This window comes from Natator depressus, chromosome 2 (genome assembly GCF_965152275.1).
Source record: "Natator depressus isolate rNatDep1 chromosome 2, rNatDep2.hap1, whole genome shotgun sequence".
NCBI classification, from domain to species: domain Eukaryota; kingdom Metazoa; phylum Chordata; order Testudines; family Cheloniidae; genus Natator; species Natator depressus.
Genome location: NC_134235.1, coordinates 214,145,906 through 214,166,439, shown reverse-complemented (window position 1 = coordinate 214,166,439; position 20,534 = coordinate 214,145,906). Strand labels below are relative to the sequence as shown.

Genomic DNA, 20,534 nt, shown 5'->3' with positions numbered 1-20,534 from the left:
CCTCCCCTTCACCTGAGCATGCCCTCCCTTGGTGCAGTCAGTGAGGTTACTGGCATTCTCAGGCTCCCTTAAACCTTCTGATGCCTATGCTGGGGTTAGATATCTCACACATACATGTATGTAATGGCAGATTATTTACTAACTACTAACATATATGAAAATACTAAAACCTGAACTCTGTACCAGCTTCTGCTGGCCATTTGTGAGATGACATCAATTTCCTAGTTCCTAAATTCTGGTTGATCTCTTATTATTATTTAAATTTGAGATAAGGATAGATTATGTGCTCTGTAAGGCTAAGCAGTCAAAGCAGAGGGAATCTGAATTAACTTCTGAGGTCATGTAATTAGAGCCAGAGACATGTCTTTGAGAAACAGTGGCTGTTTTACAATATCTTTGCAACATGAAGGAGTAATTGGATCAGATCAGGGGCAATCATGGTTCAGAAAGACTGAAGTAAGGTGTATTACAGACTTAAAATTAGTTACATTTACTAAGATGCCTGGATTTCTTTCTAGAAATGATGCAGTCAAGGAGGCAGGGGGAAGAATAATTATGGAAGTCGTGTCGCAATCACTGTGTTATAAAATGAGGATATGCATTTGAATGCTAGGACTTTAACCTGCTGCATGTATTTTATTCCTTTAACCTTCTATCTTCTGCTTGAATGGGAAAGAGAAAGCATTTTAAATTGGTACAATCTAGTAATGTCCAAGGTAAGTCAAAGAGAATCAAAATAATCTTGATTCTATTTATTTGCCTTTTAAAGTCCATTTTTAGATCAAGGAATATTGGCAACTAGAGGCAAAGTGGACTTTTGACCACTAGTAGATTATCTGCAGTGGAATATCTACAGAATTTTTCCACTGGATCTCACGATATACATAGGTTAGGAGGAACAAGCATCATTGATTCCAAAGCCAGAAGGAACCATTGTAATCATCTGGTCTGACCTCCTGTATAACACAGGCCATACAACTTCCCTGAAAAAATTACTAGAGACTCTCTTTTAGAAAAACATCCAATCTTGATTTAAAAATTGTCAGTGATGGAGAATCCTCCCTGATCCTTAGTAAAGTGTTCCAGTGGTTAATTAGTCTCACCATTAAAAATGTATATCTTATTTGCATTCTGAATTAGTCTAGCTTCAACTTCCAGCCATTGGATCGTACTATATCTTTCTCTGCTAGATTGAGGAGCCCACTATTAAATATTTGTTCCCTGTGTAGGTACTTTATAGACTGTAATCAAGTAACACCTTAACATTCTCTTTATTAAGCTAAATATATTGAGCTCCTTGTGTCTATCAATATAAAGCGTCTTTTCTTATTCTTTAATAATTTTTGTGGCTCTTCTCTGAACCATCTCAAGTTTATCAATATCTTTCTTGAATTGTGTGCACCAGAACTGGACACAGTAGTCCAGCAACAGTTGCATCAGTGCCAGGTAAAATAACCTCTCTACTTTTACTCAAGACTCCCCTGGTTATGCATCTCATGCTCAGCTGTTGGGTTGCCACCAACAGAGGTTTTGTTCAATAGAAAACTAAAACCAAAAATGCCTAATTTTGTAGAAATTGATAAAAATGACTTGACTATATATAAAAAACCTGAACAAACAAAAACTGTTAAACAAAAAGTTTAATATGACAGGGGGTCATGAGAACTTGAGTGTTTGCAGCAACATGATCATGCCCGTATCTATGATGAAAAACTTGGTCAAAAAAGGCAGAGGTCTCTTGTGAATTGGCTTCTAGGTCCTATGAGATTGTCACTGCTGAGGGACTGACATATAGACGGAATAGGAGACACCTTCAACAAATCCCAGGCTGAAGGGAAGACAAGGAGACAAGTCATGAGATAGCAAGAGAGGAAGAGTTCAAGTCTTCAGCGATGGAAGAGCATGGCTGGTACTTAGCATCACAATGTAGAGACTGAAGCAATGACATATAGATCCATGAGACCTAGCAGGCACCTCAAAGACTAATAGAAAATTGTTAGTGCATTATTAGGTTTCTTTACTTGTATATATACTGTTGTGTATTATGTTTTTTCATGTTTTTTTGGAAAGGAGAGATGTGAGGAAACCTTTTAAAGAGAGCTATACTTGGGCTCCACCGAGTCTGACAGAGCACAAGGCGATGCCGTGATACAGAGAGTCTCACAGAGAGCAGTCAGACTTCATGGATAGTCTAGGTCTTACAGCTAATAATAAGCATCTACCTCAGCTTTGTCTAAGTATCCTTCATAAGAACCCACAAATATTACAGTTTACACTAGCTGAGGATCTGGTCTCACTTATTTAATTATAAAACATGCCTATTTACAATTTTAGGTTGGGCTCACCTGAATTGCAGGTCACTTAAAATAATCTTTAAATGAAACTATTAGAGGTCTAAGGTGATGATTTGACATCCCTCATCTTCAGGTCAGTTCACAAACAGGAAAAGCTCAGGAAGTACCAGGGCAAATTTCCAACGTGTGCTTCAACCATGAAATGATAATTCTTAATCTACTCTTGAATGGGTGGCAATCTCAGTGCCAGTTCTGTTCGTTCCCTCGCTAAACAGATTACCAGGAAGGGAATCCACTGGCAATTTGGTGTTTGTGATACAGAAAGTGTCTATTAGGAAATGGACTGTGATCACTAATTGATTTCACATATACTACTACCCATCAACCAATAGACAGTTGATCACTATTGACCTTTGCTGGATTTGAACTAGAAACCTAGAGCTAAGGGTCTCTAAATCATTATCAAACATCCCTGCCACATCCCCCGCTATGCAGTGTTGTTTTTAACCCTACACTGTCGACAGGAATAGGCTCAGAAATGCTAGTGTTAATTAAAATCGTTGGTTGATATTTTCAGACTAAATATGGATACAGCTGTCTTACTACAGGTGTCCAAGTCTGAAAACCTGGGCCTACTCTTCCAAGACCACCAGATGAGCATTCTGACTTGAAGCCAATGGCAGTTCCAGTCATCAAGGGATTATAAGATTAGGTTGTTTTACTGACAGTTCTCTCATTGGAAACAGAGCTTCTGAATCTTGCCAGTTACAGTTTTTAGGAGGCTCAGTGAACGTTTGTTGGTTTCAGCTTGTATAAAGTTCCCACCTCCTAAGTGCCAGGAAAATCCCAAACAACTCGAGATTTGCCTTGTGTTGGGTTTTATTACAAAAGTTGTACATATGATTAACAACAAAATGCTTTTGCCTCCATGTGAAGTTTCAGGTTTCTGTGTGAAGCACAGAGAAGCAATTTTCTTTTAGTCATTCCTGAATATGTTTGTCTTGTTCTGGGCTTACAGTTTCCCTCCCTGACTCATATTGTTCTTAGATAAATACTGGCAGCTTTCAGGCTTTCATTTAATCATAGATACCATTGTGATGGGTGTCTTTTATTTGCAAATATCAGTCTACCCTGAGCTTAACAGGCAAAAAAACAGGATTTTACTACTAAAACTATGCAACAACATTCTTACAAAACTCACACTTGGTACATATGTGTTTTCTCTGACCGTACTTAACATTACATAAAACAATACGCTACCTGGTGGCTGGTAATCATAGTTAAATTGGTATTAACTTGGAGAAAACAGTTTCTTATGGATATGACAGTTGAGTAGGTAGGTTCATATCCCCAAGAGAGGGGTGTGTGTGTGTGTGTGTGTGTGTGTGTGTATATACACACATATATATATACACATACATACATACACACATACATTCACATACACACCCCTTGGGGATATGAACCTACCCACTCAACTGTCATATCCATAAGAAACTTAACTGGTTAATGATGCTTAAGATGCATGTATACTTAGCTTGTTCATTTACTGTATCAAAAAGCTACAGCTTTGCTTTATTTCTTATAATAGATGGTTTGCAGATATCAGATACTATTTTTTAAGGTCCAGTTTCTATCCATATTGCCACTGATTAAGTTTATCTAAGATAATGAATTTGGTTTCAGTTTTGAGCCACTTTGCTTAGGAAGTTGGATATTGTGAAAAAGGTTAATTTACAAGAAACCAAATAGCTTTGTTAAACAGTATTATTGCAGGATTCTGAATCTCTTGTGTGTGTTGACAATGGGAGGTTGCAGCCCACATTTTAAATTTTAAAGGGAAAGACACATGATGGGAAAAGTTTTGTAAAATGTTTGATTCTAGAGGTTTGAGGCAAATAGAAATAGAGTTTCCTTCAATGCCCAGTTAGTTCAACTGGAGTCTTTCCCTCGACTTAAGTGGGCACTGGACTTGACCAATACATGTAAAAAAATAAAAGCCAGAAATAGAAAAACTTTTTAAACTGACCCACTTTAAAAACAGCAGATTAAGATAAAGAACTCTGGGCTTAATCATGCTCACCTAACTTGTGTGATTATTTAAAAGTCAATGAAGTTAGTTATGTCACCAGGGTGAGAAAGATTTAGTCTTTTGTCTATATTTGCAGAAATCAAATTCAAGTTTGATTAAATACATGACAATCCAGTGGAAACCCTGGATGGGGGGAGGATTGCAAATGGCACCCCCATGAGCAAGCAAGGCACACTACACCCTTAGGGGATTGACTTTAAGGGAGGGCAGATGGTGTTGGCAACTATGGCTCTTTGCATGGCTTTCAGCTGGGGGAAAATCCCTGAAAACTGAAGTCAGAGATCCATCCCCAGGGCGTGAGCTAAATCAGCAGCTTGTGGCTGCTCTGGCTGGTTTTCTGCTCTTTTTATTGCCACAACTTGCCTCTGGGCTGGCTTTCTGACACCAAAAAAGCTTGTGACTTTTCCAGTTCATTTAATCTGATTTTATACCTCTGCCAAATAATTTAATGTACCTCTTTTTCATGAATGAACAAGACAGTGTGATCTATTGTGTAGGGCATTGGATTGGGAGTCAGGAGATCTGGAGTCTATGCCTTGCTCTGCCACTGTCCCGCTATGTGACTTAGGGCAAGTCATTCATATGTTTCTCCTTCAACCCTTTCTCTGTCTTGTCTATTTAGACTGTAGCTGCCTTAGGGCAGACACTGTTTCATACTGTGTATTTTGCAGTTACTAGCACAATAGGGTCCTGATCTCAGTTGGGGCCTCTAAGCTCTCAAATAATATAAATAAGAATATATACCATTAACTATTGTTAATGAAAGAGACAATAGCAGCTCTTCTTCACACCAGGCAAAATGGACTGCTAAGCATGGCTATTTAAAATGTTGTTTAGAAAATATATTGTAGTGAAACTATAAGCGTAGGAGTGAGGTTTTTAATATTTTTTCAAAGCTATGTTTTGTATCAGTGGTTGGCAGTGACAAATGAAATTTTCTTGCTAAAGTAAATTTGTTTTCCATGGCTGCTCAGCCACAGAACTATAGCAGATGAGACCATGAAAAGATACTTCTTGCTTTTGAACAGATATAGGAATATATCGATAGATTATGATCTTCATCCATCTTTGACTAGGTAACTTGAATGTTTATTCTCTTAAAGGCAATCAGCCAAAATCTGGAATGATTCACTGCTGTGAAATCCCATGCGTAAAAGTGGCTGGACAGCTGTAAGCATAGACAGAGTTTACCCAAATGACTTCAACACGGCCAAACCGGAGATGGTCAAAATGATCTGTGGTCAAATAAAAATCAACTCAAACATGAAGTTGTTTTTTTGTTTTTATTGTTCCAAAAATTCTGTTTTCTCCTTTTTCATTTGTGAGGACCTCTGCACTTCCTGGTTCCAGGTGGAACTGCTATTCCACAGGAAAGTCTGAACTTGTGGTATTTTCACATCTCCCCGGCATGCTGGAGATCTAATCTCAAAGCTTTGTTTTGTGAGAATTCCAGCTTAATTTTATGGATGCCTGTGGTTTTCTAAGGTTCAGATAAGCCTCTAAATCCCACACATTTTGTGGGTTTCCCAATAAACCAAATATTGGCCAGCATGAAAAGGCCAAACACGTCCCAATTTGTTTTACCCATGTGAGTAGCCCCTGTGAAGTCAGGTTTGAATACCAGATTACCATCCCCTTCCCCCCTCTGTTTTTCCTTCTAACAGAAAAAGTGAAGAGTGAAGACACCACAACTTTATTAGGACAGAAACAGCATTTGCTGAAAAATATATAATCTTTCAGTCACCTGTCATTTGGAGGAAGCACTTAGGACTGGGGCACTCCTCTTTAATTTACTCCTCTGCACCAAGATTCCTTAGGTCACATTGTGTCCAGTTGCTTCATGTGTAAGAGGAGGGCTCAAGAAGTCTCCCCCTGTTGTTTTGCACAGCAGCTGAGTACAACTCAAGTAACTGCAGATCAGACATTTGGAAACCTTTTCTGTAGAATTTAAAAGAGAAAATATGAAGAATTTATGAAACTTGTGCTCAGGCTTTGATAAAATCTCATTCCCGGATTCTCTGGACACATGAGCTGTGCTTGGCACAAGTTTACAAGTATAAAATGACTGTGGTATTTGCCAACACAGATATTAAATAAACAGTATTTAACCCATTGTCAACCACTTTGGGATAACTTGAGAATGAAATGCCCTGTATCAAACTGTTATGTTGCAGGCACACACCAACCCTGACAATTATGCTTACTGTCCAGTAGCTGGATGTGCTGAGACAATGTTCATATATTTCCCCTTAAGTTTTTCCTTTCATTGGGAACAATTTTTCATAGAACATCCTCCTTCAACTTGTGTGTCAATGCCCTAAGGCCTTTTTACTCATCTAGATTTAAATTAATGACCTCACTGATGGCACCAGCAATTGAACCATCGCTCTCAAGAGCCAAGAACTGCATATTGAATTTGATTAATACTGCTGGCTACTAATTTTCACTTTTAATTAGGTATGACACTATTGTAGGAAGAAAATACTGCAGTGCATAAAACAAATAGCATGCATCTGCGGCAGCATTCTACTGTATGTCCCTAACCTGTTTTATTTAGTTGAGCTGCTACTGAACGTTCTTCCACAACATCCACTTGGACTGATAATGAGAAAAATACCACAAGCCTAAATATTTACCTGTTAAAGTTTAAGGATAATCTAATGTGAAAAAGTACTTTGTCAGACAAATGTTATTAGATTATATGATGCATGTACACGTATCTAATGACATTGGGTACTTTCCTTTATCTCTTTGATACATTTACTGGATGAGTGTCATGTGACAATAGTGAAGAATCACAGAAAGATCAACATTCTAACCCAAGAGGTGGTATTATCCCTGAAGCTACTCATGTCTCTGCTTCACAGTAGAGGTTCTGCTGAGAACCATTCTTTGCCCCTCTGCTGCTTGGTTTCTTGTTAGGGCATTAAAGAAACGGCACTCTTGTTCTTTCAGTGGAGTTTTGCTAGCTTTTGACATCTACACACCAACTGAGCAAGTAGAAAGCAAACATACTTAGCAAAGAAAAAAATTGCCACTCCTAATTACATCCTCAAGGATTGGAAGATTGTGCTGATAGTGTTCACAAGCCAATATAGCGGGAGTATTGTGTACTCCCAAAGGGAGACATTTTGAAAAGCACATAGAATTGAACTTCATTGGAAGTTAGGCATACAGCTGCCCTTTGTGCCTTACAAAAAATCTCCCCTAAAGTATTGGAGGGGTAGCCGTGTTAGTCTGTATCCACAAAAACAATGAGGAGTCTGGTGGCACCTTAAAGATTAACAGATTTATTTGGGCATAAGCTTTCGTGGGTAAAAAACCCACTTCTTCAAATGCATGGAGTAAAAATAAATATATTGGCACATGAAGAGAAGGGAGTTACCTTACAAGTGGAGAACCAGCATTGACACGGCCAATTCAATCAGGGTGGACGTGGTCCACTCCCAATAACTGATGAGGAGGTGTCAATACCAGGAGAGGGGAAATTGCTTTTGTAGTGAGCCAGCCACTCCCGGTCCCTGTTCAAGCCCAAATTAATGGTGTTAAGTTTGCAAATGAATTGTAGCTCTGCAGTTTCTCTTTGAAGTCTATTTTTGAAGGTTTTTTTTTGAAGGATGGCTACTTTTAAATCTGTTATTGAATGTCCCGGGAGATTGAAGTGTTCTCCTACTGGCTTTTGTATGTTACCATTCCTGTTGTCTGATTTGTGTCCATTTATTCTTTTATGTAGAGACTGTCCGGTTTGGCCAATGTTCATGGCAGAGGCGCATTGCTGGCACATGATGGCATATATCACATTAGTAGATATGCAGGTGAATGAGCCCCTGATGGTGTGGCTGATGTGGTTGGGTCCTATGATGGTGTCGCTAGGGTAGATATGCAAAAAGAAAAGGAGTACTTGTGGCACCTTAGAGACTAACAAACTTATTTGAGCATAAGCTTTTGTGAGCTACAGCTCACTTCATCAGATGCTGTAGCTCACAAAAGCTTATGCTCAAATAAATTGGTTAGTCTCTAAGGTGCCACAAGTACTCCTTTTCTTTTTGCGAATACAGACTAACATGGCTGCTACTCTGAAAACTGTCATTAGAGTAGATATGGGGACAGAGTGGGCAACGGAGTTTGTTACAGGGATTGGTTCTTGGGTTAGTGTTTTTGGGGTGTGGTGTGTAGTTGCTGGTGAGTATTTGTTTCAGGCTGCAGCGTTGTCTGTAAGCAAGGACTAGCCTACCTCCCAAGGTCTGTGAGAGTGAGGGATCGTTTTCCAGGATAGGTTGTAGATCATTGATGATGTGTTGGAGAGGTTTTAGCTGGGGGCTGTACGTGATAGCCAGTGGTGTTCTGTTATTTTCCTTGTTGGGCCTGTCCTGTAGTAGATGACTTCTGGGTACCCGTCTCGCTCTGTCAATCTGTTTCCTCACTTCCCCAGGTGGGTATTGTGGTTTTAAGAATGCTTGATAAAGATCTTGTCTCTGTCTGAGGGATTGGAGCAAATGTGGTTGTATCTTAGGGCTTGGCTGTAGACAATGGATCATATGATTTGTCCTGAATGGAAGCTGGAGGCATGTAGGTAAGTATAGTGGTCAATAGGTTTCCGGTATAGGGTGGTGTTTATGTGACCATTGCTTATTAGCACTGTAGTGTCCAGGAAGTGGATCTCTTGTGTGGACTGATCCAGGCTGAGGTTGATGGTGGAGTGGAAATTGTGGAAAACCAGGTAGAATTCTTCAAGGACCTCCTTCCCGTGGGTCCATATGATGAAGATGTCATCAGTGTAGTGCAAGTAGAGGAGGGGCACTAGGGGACGAGAGCTGAGGAAGTGTTCTAAGTCAGCCATAAAAATGTTGGCATACTGTGGGGCCATGTGGGTATGCATAGCAATGCCACTGACTTGAAGGTATAAGTTGTCCCCAAATCTGAAATGGTTGTGGGTGAGGACAAAGTCACAAAGCTCAGCCACCGGGTGTGCCATGGCCTCATCAGGGAAATGTTCCTGACAGCTTGTAGTCTATCCTTGTGTGGAATATTGGTGTAAAGATCTTCTACATCCATGGTGGCCAGGATGGTGTTTTGAGGAAGATCACCAGTGCACTGTAGTTTCCTCAGGAAGTTGGTGGTGTCTCAAAGATAGCTAGGAGTGCTGGTAGTGTAGGGTCTGAGGAGAGTGTCCAAATAGCCAGATAATCCTGCTGTAAGAGTGCCAATACCTGAGATGATGAGGTGTCCAGGATTATGGATCTTGGATAGCAGATAGAATACCCCTGGTTGGGGCTCTAGGGGTGTGTCTGTGTAGATTTGTTCCCGTGCTATAGCAGGGAGTTTCTTGAGCAGATGGTGTGGTTTCTTTTGATACTCCTTAGTGGGATCGGAGGATAGTGGCCTGTAGAATGTGGTGTTGGAGAGTTGCCTGGCAGCCTCCTGTTCATGATCCGACCTGTTCATGATGACTACAGCATCTCCTTTGTCAGCCCCTTTAATTATAATGTCAGAGTTGTTTCTGAGGCTGTGGATGGCGTTGCGTTCTGTACGGCTGAGGTTATGGGGCAAGTGATGCTGTTTGTTCACAATTTCAGCCTCTGCATGTCTGCAGAAGCACTCTATGTAGAAGTCCAGTCTGTCAACAAAAAACTTCAACAAAAATCTTCCAAAACAGACTTCAAAGAGAAACTGCAGAGCTACAATTCATTTGCAAACTTTACACCATTAATTTGGACTTGAATAGCGACTGGGAGTGGCTGGCTCACTACAAAAGCAATTTCCCCTCTCTTGGTGTTGACACCTCCTCATCAGTTATTGGGAATGGACCACATCTGCCCTGACTGAATTGGCCGTGTCAATGCTGGTTCTCCACTTGTAAGGTTACTCCCTTCTCTTCATGTGCCAATATATTTATTTTTACTCCATGTATCTGAAGAAGTGGGTTTTTTACCCACGAAAGCTTATGCCCAAAAAAATCTGTTAGTCTTTAAGGTGCCACCGGACTCCCTAAAATAGACATCTATTTATACACAATAGGTAACTGCAGATGAAAACAGATGATTGTTTATAACAGGAATACATGGGCTGGCCATAGAACTGCCTCTTGTGTATGCGCCTGTTTTCATTTATGCATGCCTAAGATGGTTGCACAATTTAGGTGACTATTTTTTAAAATTTGTCTCTCAATATCCTTGACATGAAAATGACACATTCTATCAGCATTAGTGGCTACTGTAACCTTATCAAATAGCAGTTTTGTGCTACTTCATGCAACTATGAATAATCCATTTATCAAGCGGATTAGTTATATGAATATTCTAATGCTTCTCTACAAAAAATATGGTGCAGTAATAGACTACTCACATTGACTCACAAACAGCAGTAATGGTCTACTCACATTGATATTAATATGGGAGCTTTTAAATTTTATTGATTTATGGAAGAGCTTAACAATGAAGAATTTTCAGCTAAATGTGGATAATTAGTAATATGTTACTAGAGGACAATGTTTTGCACATTAGAATACTGTCATCTGCTCCGCTCAATCAGCACAGAACTGCTATTTTCTTGACCGCCTTAGAGTCTTTTTCACCTTGTTCATCCTAACTATGTGGTTATTCATTTATATGAAAAAGGGCATCTTCTTGAACATGGTGGGTATATATATAGCAGACGACAGCACAGATTTTTATTAAAATATTGCGCTGTGACCTTTCAGCTATATTCTAATTTTATTTAATATTTCTTTCTACATGTATGCAGAAACTGGCAAGCCAATATTAATAAAAGAGGGCTTACAGGAGTGTAGAATCAGAGCAATAGATCCTTGACAAAAGTTATTTACCTAGCTAGAGTTTCATTTGAAAGTTAACAGAACTCTGTGATGCTTGTATAAAGCAGTGGTCTTAAAACTCTGTTAGACATTTTAACCCACTTTAATTTATTCCATGAAAATTTAATCCCCTGCTGAATGGAGCTGGTGTGAATTTTCAAAAGTCATAATCCACTGAAGTGAAAAATCTTTAATGAGGACATAGGCACCAGGCTTCAAGGGTTTAGTTTAAATTCTCTCTAAAAATGTAAAACAGAGGGCAAGAGTTAATAGGATATTTCATACAGTTACATTTCAATCCTCCTCCAAATCTTTATAAATTCACTTGCACCTCCACCATTAGAACCATTCTGGCTGAATTTCTCACACTTCTGAGGCAAAAATGAAGAGCTGTAAAATCGTAATGTGTGGAACTACGCTGTGTATTGTAACTCTGTTTTCTTTCAGATTACAGACTATTATATTACACATGATGGCATAGTGTCTTCTAAACTGAAAGAGAAATGACATGGTTTACAAGCCAAACAGCATACATTCTGACATAATTATTTTATCATGCAAGAAAATGAAAACAAACTACACAACCTCAGACACTTTTCTGGCTCTTCTGCTGCTGTGGAAGTTTTGCCATTGAATTTAGTGGGGACGATTTGTCCCTTAAATTGAAAAGTTATTAATGCTCTCTGTAAAATTGTTCCATAAAAACAATTGTAAACATATTTTTACTTACTCAGTGAATTTTTTAAATTATATTATATGACATAATACCTGTAAGAGTCACTTGGGGCCAGATTTTAAAAGATCTTTAGGCACCTGGATATTAAGGATGGAAATAACTGTTGACATGACCATCTGCATTAGTACTGTATGTCAGATTTTTTGATGAAAACTAAACGTTTTCTGCACAAAGCAGACACAGTTTGCAAAAAATTTTGTTCCATCAAAAATCCAATTTTCCACAGGAAAACAATTTTAATGGAAACAATTTTGACCAGTCCTGCCCAAGATATCTCTGACCCTGTCAGCAATGCTCGGACAATATTTTCACTAGTATGGATGACTGCACATTTCCAATGTGCAGTAGTTGGCATGGAGGGCATTTCTCAGCCTTAGGTCTCAGAGTATTTTCATTTTCTTATTATCTTTCAAGTATAATTTTTTATGCTTTTATTTTATTTTCCTCTCATGGTACATCAAGGCAGAGAAAAAAGCCCAGATTCTCTTCATGCCCTTTTGTTTTCTAACCTCTTGATTATTTACTTAAGAATTATAAAACAACTTCTAGAGCCAGATCCTCAGCTGGTGTAAATGGAGCTATGCCATTAATTAATCCAAATGAGGATCTGGGCCTTAAAGCTTAGACACCTTCTGCATCCTTGTTTCTTAGGGATCATACTGATCAGTGTTCATATGAGAAGAACAAGAAATGTGCCCTTTGTTTTGTTTCCCGGGAAATTGCAGTGACATCAACAGCAGAGGATGTTCTAGTGGATTCAGCTGATCATGTGCGCTGAGAACTGGAACCTCAGCAAAGTAGATCAAAGTACAACAGGGTCCTAAATCTTCAGATCTTCCCATCAACCAACCAACCAACAATAATGTTTATGCATAGACATTGGATCTAGGTGAGAATTCTGAGTGCTTGTGTCTCGTCATTAGAGTGCCATTTAGACCTATGTGGTGTTCATATTCCTGTACTAGCAAAGTACCTGAGGCATCTGGCCAGGGAGTCAGAATACTGTGTTGCTCTACACAGTGAATATGCAAACACTGAGCTGACAAATTCCTATTACGGTATGCCAGCCAAAATTAACTTGGGTTTTTTTGATTAGTTATTTACCTGAAGAGAGAAATTTCCTACCTTGAGTATTAGATTGTTTGTTTGCATTTCCATTTGCCCTCAAGTATTCATACACTTAGAGGAATAAATACATAATTTCTAAACCAATACTGTAATTACATATAATGAACTGTAATAGATCTACAGTATAATGAAAGACTAAGAAATCAAGAGTCATTTTGTACCACTTGGATATTTAAAAAAACGTATCTGATCTCAAGCATCCAGGTTTGGCCTACGGTAGGTAATAGGTTCATGTGCATGAGGGATGTCTTTAAATTGAACCCCAAAGGCTTTGAGGTAAATGAGTTACCCTCTCTTAGGGAGTCTTAAATGAGACAATAATACTCATGAAAAACACATCTAATGAAGTTAATGTCTAAACAGTGAAATATCACTGTGAAAATGTCTTCAGTCTCTAAAAGGATCAGACAAAGACTGGAGTGTTTTGTTGAAACTCAGTGAAACTGGACATACAAATCAATTCCATAGTCATGAAAATATACTTTGTCTCCATAATATAAACTTCATATATTATTTTCACTGAAAGCACTGTCAAAAATTACAAAAAATATATTGAACAGCAATTTGTCATTATTCATGGGAAAAGGATGACCAGACGACAGTGTGATTTCTGATACCAAGAGGGTCTGGTGACTCTATCTAGAGGAAATATGCATTCTCCACCTAAAAGGCCAGGACCAAGGCCCATTGTACTCATTGTGAGTCTTTCGGTGAGCTCTGTGGGCTTTGGATCAGGCCCCCAAATATCTTCTACTCTTTGTTGTAGTTCCCTTCTGAACACCACCTTCCACCATTATACTCATTTAAAAATTGAAAGCATTTCTTTGTTGAAGAAAAAAAATCATGCATTGTAGTAGGTATACCCGTCAGCATTTCATACTTTACCTATTACTATTTGTATTATGGTTGTGCCTAAAGCTCCCAATGAGAATCAGAGCCCCTTTGTGCTAGGCACTATATAAACCTATAGTAAGAGACAGTCCAAAGAGCTTCTGTTGATAGAAACTTAAATCATAGTACAGATTTTGGAAATGTAGTGTACAGTACAACCCAAATAAATCTTGACATTTATTATCCATGGTAGTTAAATTTACTGTGATGTTTATGTAGGCCCAATGCTAATTATAGCGAATACTACAAATCCCCCATCCTGCAAAAATGTACTCAAGTAACTTTCCATGTGAGAGGAGTCCCACTGAACTCTACTGCAGTATGGTAAACAATTCAGTGCAGAACATATCAAGAATTAAATGGCACCTGATATATATTCAGTGAGATGGGGGAAGAGAAAGCAAAATGGATGTTATAGTACATGTATTTTTGAACTGTGTGTACATGCTCTAGGGATGAAGACATTCACAACTAATTGAAATACTTAATATTTTTTGCATATCATTGAGTATTGAAAATTGGTCCTGTTTTCATGATATTTTTATGCTAAAATGGGATCATTTTCAAGTGCAATAGTTTTTGCTCAACAAACATGCAAAATGTCATAGGTTTGGATGTTTTCTTACAATTATATTACAGTTTCTGTGACAGTTTTGAGATGGTTGGGTAGATGTGAACACAGATATAACAAAATCATAAAATAAATCCTGCTTTTCCACATGGCTGTATTAGCCAAACTATGTACCACATGGCGCGCACATGTGGGGGGATATATATGTATAGTTACAATACAACACAGTAATAGTATGGGAAAAAGCTATAGGGTTAAAAACAGGATACTATCATTTTGCAAATAATACTACTTTGATGAGCAATGAATTGTATTGTTAGCCCTTTTGGGTGCTCTTGAACTGTTTAGTCAGACTCTTTGCTTAGATGCCTGACTAGGGAGGGCAGGAGCAGGTCTTTAATCATGAATGCAGCCAGTTACCCAAATAGAAAATCACAAACAGAGGTCTCAGGGCCAACTGTGTGACTAGAAGCTCTTAAACTATTACAAAATCAATGAGAGTAACAATCAATTGCGTTTGTTAGGTCAGATATGAAACAATGTGTCTTGCTTGGAATTTGAAGCTTCCATTTAAACTTGAGATATACTAGCTTTTAAAACACTCATGATTTGTAGCCAACAGTAAGTATTTCAGAAATATCCACTTCTTCTCTGGGGTGCTTGGTTTTATGTAGTCTAAAAAAAGAGCTTTTCTTTAAAATGAGCTTTATGGTATTACATCCGGTTATGTGGGAATTTGCTGTTTAATCCTATGAAATGTAACTCACTGGAACACAAATGTTTTTTAAAAAAAGGAAGGAGAAGAAAAAGCAAACTGACGAGAGTAAAATATGACAATAAGCAATTTATTTCCTACCTTCAGATTGCAGGTACACTAAATCTGCTAGTTAACTGCTTAGATTCATGCTAGACTGGCACATTTCTTTTAACCACATTTCTCCTATTTTGCTCTCACTCCTCATAAGCCTCTGCAAAATTATGTTCTAAGTCTCTCTCCCCATGATATCTTCATTGCTGCTTCATTAAGTAGTTCTCCTTCAGAACATTTCATTACAGCCTCTCTCCTTGCTCACTGAGTTGATGCTAAGACACAGATACAAACCTCCTATCAAATGCTTGGCAGTATTTATCCTTCCTGCCATTCAAAAGATGGAAAAATCATCCAAGGGATTAATCCTAAATAAAGAGCACATTCTATTTATTTCTTCTCTCTGCCCTGTCCCCACCCCAACTTGAAAGGCATTGGTGCTATTCTGCTAATACTCTGACTGACTTAATATTTTTTTTAAAAGGCTGTCATTGTACCTGTTATCCCTTCAAGATGTTCAGTTTCCATGTAGCATGTCTGGGAAGGGGCTTAACTACCCTGGGAAGAGAAATCTGGTCAGCAACACAGTTCAATTCCATGTTTATCAGGACATGGAAATATCTTTGTTATATTTGCTGCCTTTTAATACAAATATCTCTAGATTGCACCAGCAAGAAGGCTTCACACTATACGTGTTATATTGTTTCCACTGAATTTCAGGGAGTGGCGATATGTCCAGTTAATTTTGATAAAGGGAGGAGGCATTTATAAAAGCAAACAGGATAAAGGGATGGCTCCTAAAACACCCGTATGATGAAAGTACCAGCGAGGGCTGCTGTGATGCTCATTGTAGCCAGGCAAAGGAGTTAAGAGCAGCGTCGGTCCACTTACAAAACCAAGACTATTCAGCTTACCCTTCAGATAGTATGACAATGTGTACTTTATTTTTAAAGCTAGAAGGGAAAAATGAATATGGCTAGCTTAGGTCTTTTTGCTCTGGTCCTGACAGATGTGAGAAATTGGCCCTGACGTTTTTAGATTCCTCAGGATTTCAGGGCAAGGTTTTCATGATTTTATAAAACTTTGATCTGTATTTTTGAACTGTTCATTTCACTTAGATATTCACTTTTGTAATCTTCACTTTAGGAGTCAAAACACTCACTTGGATTTCAATGCTGTATAATTCACTTGGGACTGAAATATGGCTTGGGCTGCACAGTGGTACAGGGATATCAGGCATCCCCTCTGCAGAGCTGTTACATCCTCTTTGCCTATAGGTGGGGGTGGGGGGAGAATTGGGCAGAGCCTTGGCTTTGCCCCTTCTCATCCTTAAAACTAATTTTAACTCTGTTTAATTCTGAACTATAATCTCTTTGGCCTCAGATGGGAACAATGGGTTTTGTAGGTACCTATCTCAATCTGATCTCTTTTTTCCCCCCCCCAGGTCACATGTGCAAATTTAACAAATGGCGGCAAATCAGAACTTCTAAAATCAAGCAGCTCCAAATCCACACTAAAGCACATATGGACAGAAAGCAGCAAAGACTTGTCCATCAGCCGACTGCTATCACAGACTTTTCATGGCAAAGAAAATGATACAGATTTGGACCTGCGATATGATGCCCCAGAAACATATTCTGAGCAAGATCTCTGGGATTGGCTGAGGAACTCCACAGATCTTCAAGAGCCTCGACCCAGAGCAAAGAGACGGCCCATTGTCAAGACTGGGAAATTTAAGAAAATGTTTGGCTGGGGTGACTTTCATTCCAACATCAAAACTGTGAAGTTAAATCTTTTAATAACTGGGAAAATTGTTGATCATGGCAATGGGACGTTTAGCGTTTATTTCAGGCACAATTCCACTGGCCAAGGGAATGTATCTGTGAGCCTGGTACCCCCAACCAAAATAGTGGAATTTGACTTGGCACAACAAACGGTGATTGATGCCAAAGATTCCAAGTCCTTTAACTGTCGCATCGAATATGAAAAGGTCGACAAGGCTACCAAGAACACACTCTGCAACTATGACCCTTCAAAAACATGTTATCAGGAGCAGACCCAAAGTCATGTGTCATGGCTCTGCTCCAAGCCCTTTAAAGTAATCTGTATTTACATTTCCTTTTATAGTACAGATTATAAACTAGTACAGAAGGTGTGTCCTGATTATAACTACCACAGTGACACGCCCTACTTCCCTTCGGGTTGAGAATGAACAACATGTGTCTGAGACTCAAGCCTGAGGAATAAAAGAGGTCATATGACAGGGCTGTTACCTCAAAGAAGAAGGCTACCCCTATTGCCTGGAATGTGTCTACACTCTGCTGCTGCTGTCAACTGGCTGAAAATATGTTAGTGGAAAACAATCTAATGTAATTTCTGCCCAGTCAGCTCCATGTATCAGTCTTGTTGTAAATCACTATGGATTCGAAATAAAACCGCACAGACATGCACTCTTTTCAGCTCACCTCTATTAAGATTCCTGTTAAGAGGGCTTTCATTATCTGATACGTAATGTTTCAGGATAACCTATCATCAAGCCAAAAGGATTAACTAGACAGAGAATGGTTTCTAATGCAAACTGTTTTGGAAATCAACGTTAACGTCTTGAATACATGCCAATCAATAACCCCCACTCATGCATTCTACTGCTTAGACTAGCTGTACTGGTAAATAATACTATAGGAGTAAATGCTGGTTAAAATGGGGGTGGGGGAAGTGTGTCTAGAATTCAGTATTCCTCATTATATGAACACAGCAAAGTATAGTGACTTTTTTCCAGCATACAGTAGGCACATTCAAGATGGCGTTAGGTGGCTCTTTTTCTGTGGAGGGAGCCTATTACTAGTAAAGATAAGCAGACATTTGGAATTTACATGTGGGCAGACATTATTGTTACATATTTCTTCACTGAACATTTAAAATGGCAGAGTTGAGACCAGCTGAGCTACTTAAAAACTCTCCAACTGTTCTGCAAGAAGGAAAATGCCTGATAGACAACATGTAAGTTATAAGTGGCTGTCTTATCTTTATTACAAATATTGTAACAAATTCAATATCCTAGTCTTCATTTGTATGAATGGTTTGTATTGTACATAGTTTAACCAGTGTTATTTGAGCTGCTTATTAATATTAACTTGTAATTGTCTCTCTGCTTGTTATTGGTTAAAAACAATCAAGGAAATGAGGAATCCATTTTATCAATGTAGCTGTAAACTCCATTAAAAAGACAGAATAATGTACAAAGCATTTATTCAGCTAAAGTATTGTTGAGAGCTATACATATACAACATTACAGTCTGTCTGTATTTAGATATTTTATTTCCAGACAAAAAATGAACTGTACATAAAAATAAAATACCTAAAGTTGAGTTTCAATATGTACTGTGTAGATGGTGGTTTAAATGGTCCAACAAGAAGACTATGCTCAAACTCCATCACTGTTTTCAATCTCCTGTCTTCAAATTTGTGCAGAATTATCCCAAGCTATAGCACGCAGGCAGATCTCAGTGCCGTCATAGGGCCTTGTTGACTTCAGTGGGAGCCATCCCTCAAAGAACAATTTGCAGGAGCAGGGCCTAAATTATTATTAGTCATAAATGAAAGCAACTTACCAATTTAAAAGTAGGAAAAGTTGTTCTCTCTGTGTGTGCACAAATCTGCCTTTGCCTTAATTATAGCCTAGTGTAGGCAAAGACCTCCTTGTATGTAGTGGAAGAGTTTTATCCCTCTAATAGGAAAGCAGTTGATTGTGTATCTTTTTTGTATATAGCGGCACACTTTGCCCCCCAGCTTCCAGCTATCCAACCACAATAACTTCACTGGTATGTTTACACCTAATTGAAGGCGGCATGGAAAGCATCTCAGATTCCCTCTCATTTCTCTTAGGATTACCATTTGTGCCCACCCACACATGAATTTTATCCTTCGCTCCTAGATGGCTGCCAAAGCTATGCTGAGAAAAGTCTATGCAGGAAACAAAGAGAAGCCTTTCCAAAGCCCAAACATGCACTTCTCTAATGCTCCGGAGATTCAAAGGTCTAAGAAGTGAGAAATCAGAGACCACGTCCAATCCCATGTTGAATTGTCTGGGACTTAAATCAAGATCCCAGATGACTCTTTTGTCACCTTAACCCTCTTACTAAAGAATAGTATGAAAATGAAACAAATGAATAAAACTAATGACAAATGTTTCTACCATTGACTATAAGTGAAGGAGAAGCTTCCACAATATCAAGTCTCTAACTCCTCGGAAACAATATGATAATGGAAATTATTCCTTCATAATACGAGGGGACAATCTTATCACCCTGGATCTGTGAACTCTGCACAGTTTTGGAGAAAAAGATGGTCCTAGCCATAAAGTTCAGATTCTGATCCACATTTCCACAAAGTCCAGGAATACGCAGAGCCAGGATTTTACTTCTGCTCCACCTCTGCTAGTAATTGTGAATAGACTGCTCGTGATTCATGATTTGTGTTCTGTGAAAAGTATCTGTTCTGCATATTATAATACATAAAGTTGAAATACTCCACAGTAAGGACGGGCTCCATGTTGAAGTCAATGGAGCCAGGATTTCAGCTTAGGAGTGTGTAAAATACCAGTATTAAACATTATTAGTAACCATTAGAATGATTAATAACCTTTTACACAGGGCATGAGCCTCCACTGACCTGCGCTTTTTGTAGTCATTTATATTTGTGCAAAGTGGGTGTAAAACGTTATCACGGGCAGTAATTTATATCAGCTTTGTATGTGCACTCAGTGGTCACCATTTTTCAGTTTTTCCTACTCCTTTTTTAAAAAAAAAACACTTTCCAAATTATGCAATATATACATGCTTGCTTACTATATACCAATAGCACAACCACTATCAATAGAAAAACAAACCAACCAACGGATAGTGAGTGAGTCAACTCCTTCTAACTATGGAAACTGTATTTTTTGCTGCTTCTGTCACTCTCATTAATACTATTTTCCTTAACTGTTTTTTTTTAATTGACTACTGTTTTTCATGAACTTACTTGACTTTGGACTCGGATTAATCCTTTTAGTTGATCTGGATGTGAATTAGTGATGTGAGTATGAATTATAACTCAGTGCATTGCTGAGATACCTAGTTTCTTCACAAGACTCTCTTGGGGAATATTGCATGTGAGGTAAACTTGCTGAAACATGGTTTTAGTTTTCCCATGTGAAAAC

The 20,534-nt window shown here is 38.6% G+C and overlaps 1 protein-coding gene across 2 annotated transcripts in view; it reads left to right on the top strand.

Moving 5' to 3' along the window:
• NXPH1 (neurexophilin 1) overlaps positions 1–18,849 on the top strand; it is a 167,638-nt gene extending 148,789 nt beyond the window's left edge. Inside the window, exon 3 of one of the 2 annotated variants that reach the window (XM_074945853.1) lies at positions 16,779–18,849. In XM_074945853.1, the coding sequence (XP_074801954.1) occupies positions 16,779–17,540 (762 nt within the window). In that variant the 3' untranslated portion in view covers positions 17,541–18,849. The remainder of the gene's footprint in view (positions 1–16,778) is intronic. The other variant, XM_074945852.1, reaches the window with a different exon arrangement.
• Positions 18,850–20,534: the final 1,685 nt, after the last annotated feature.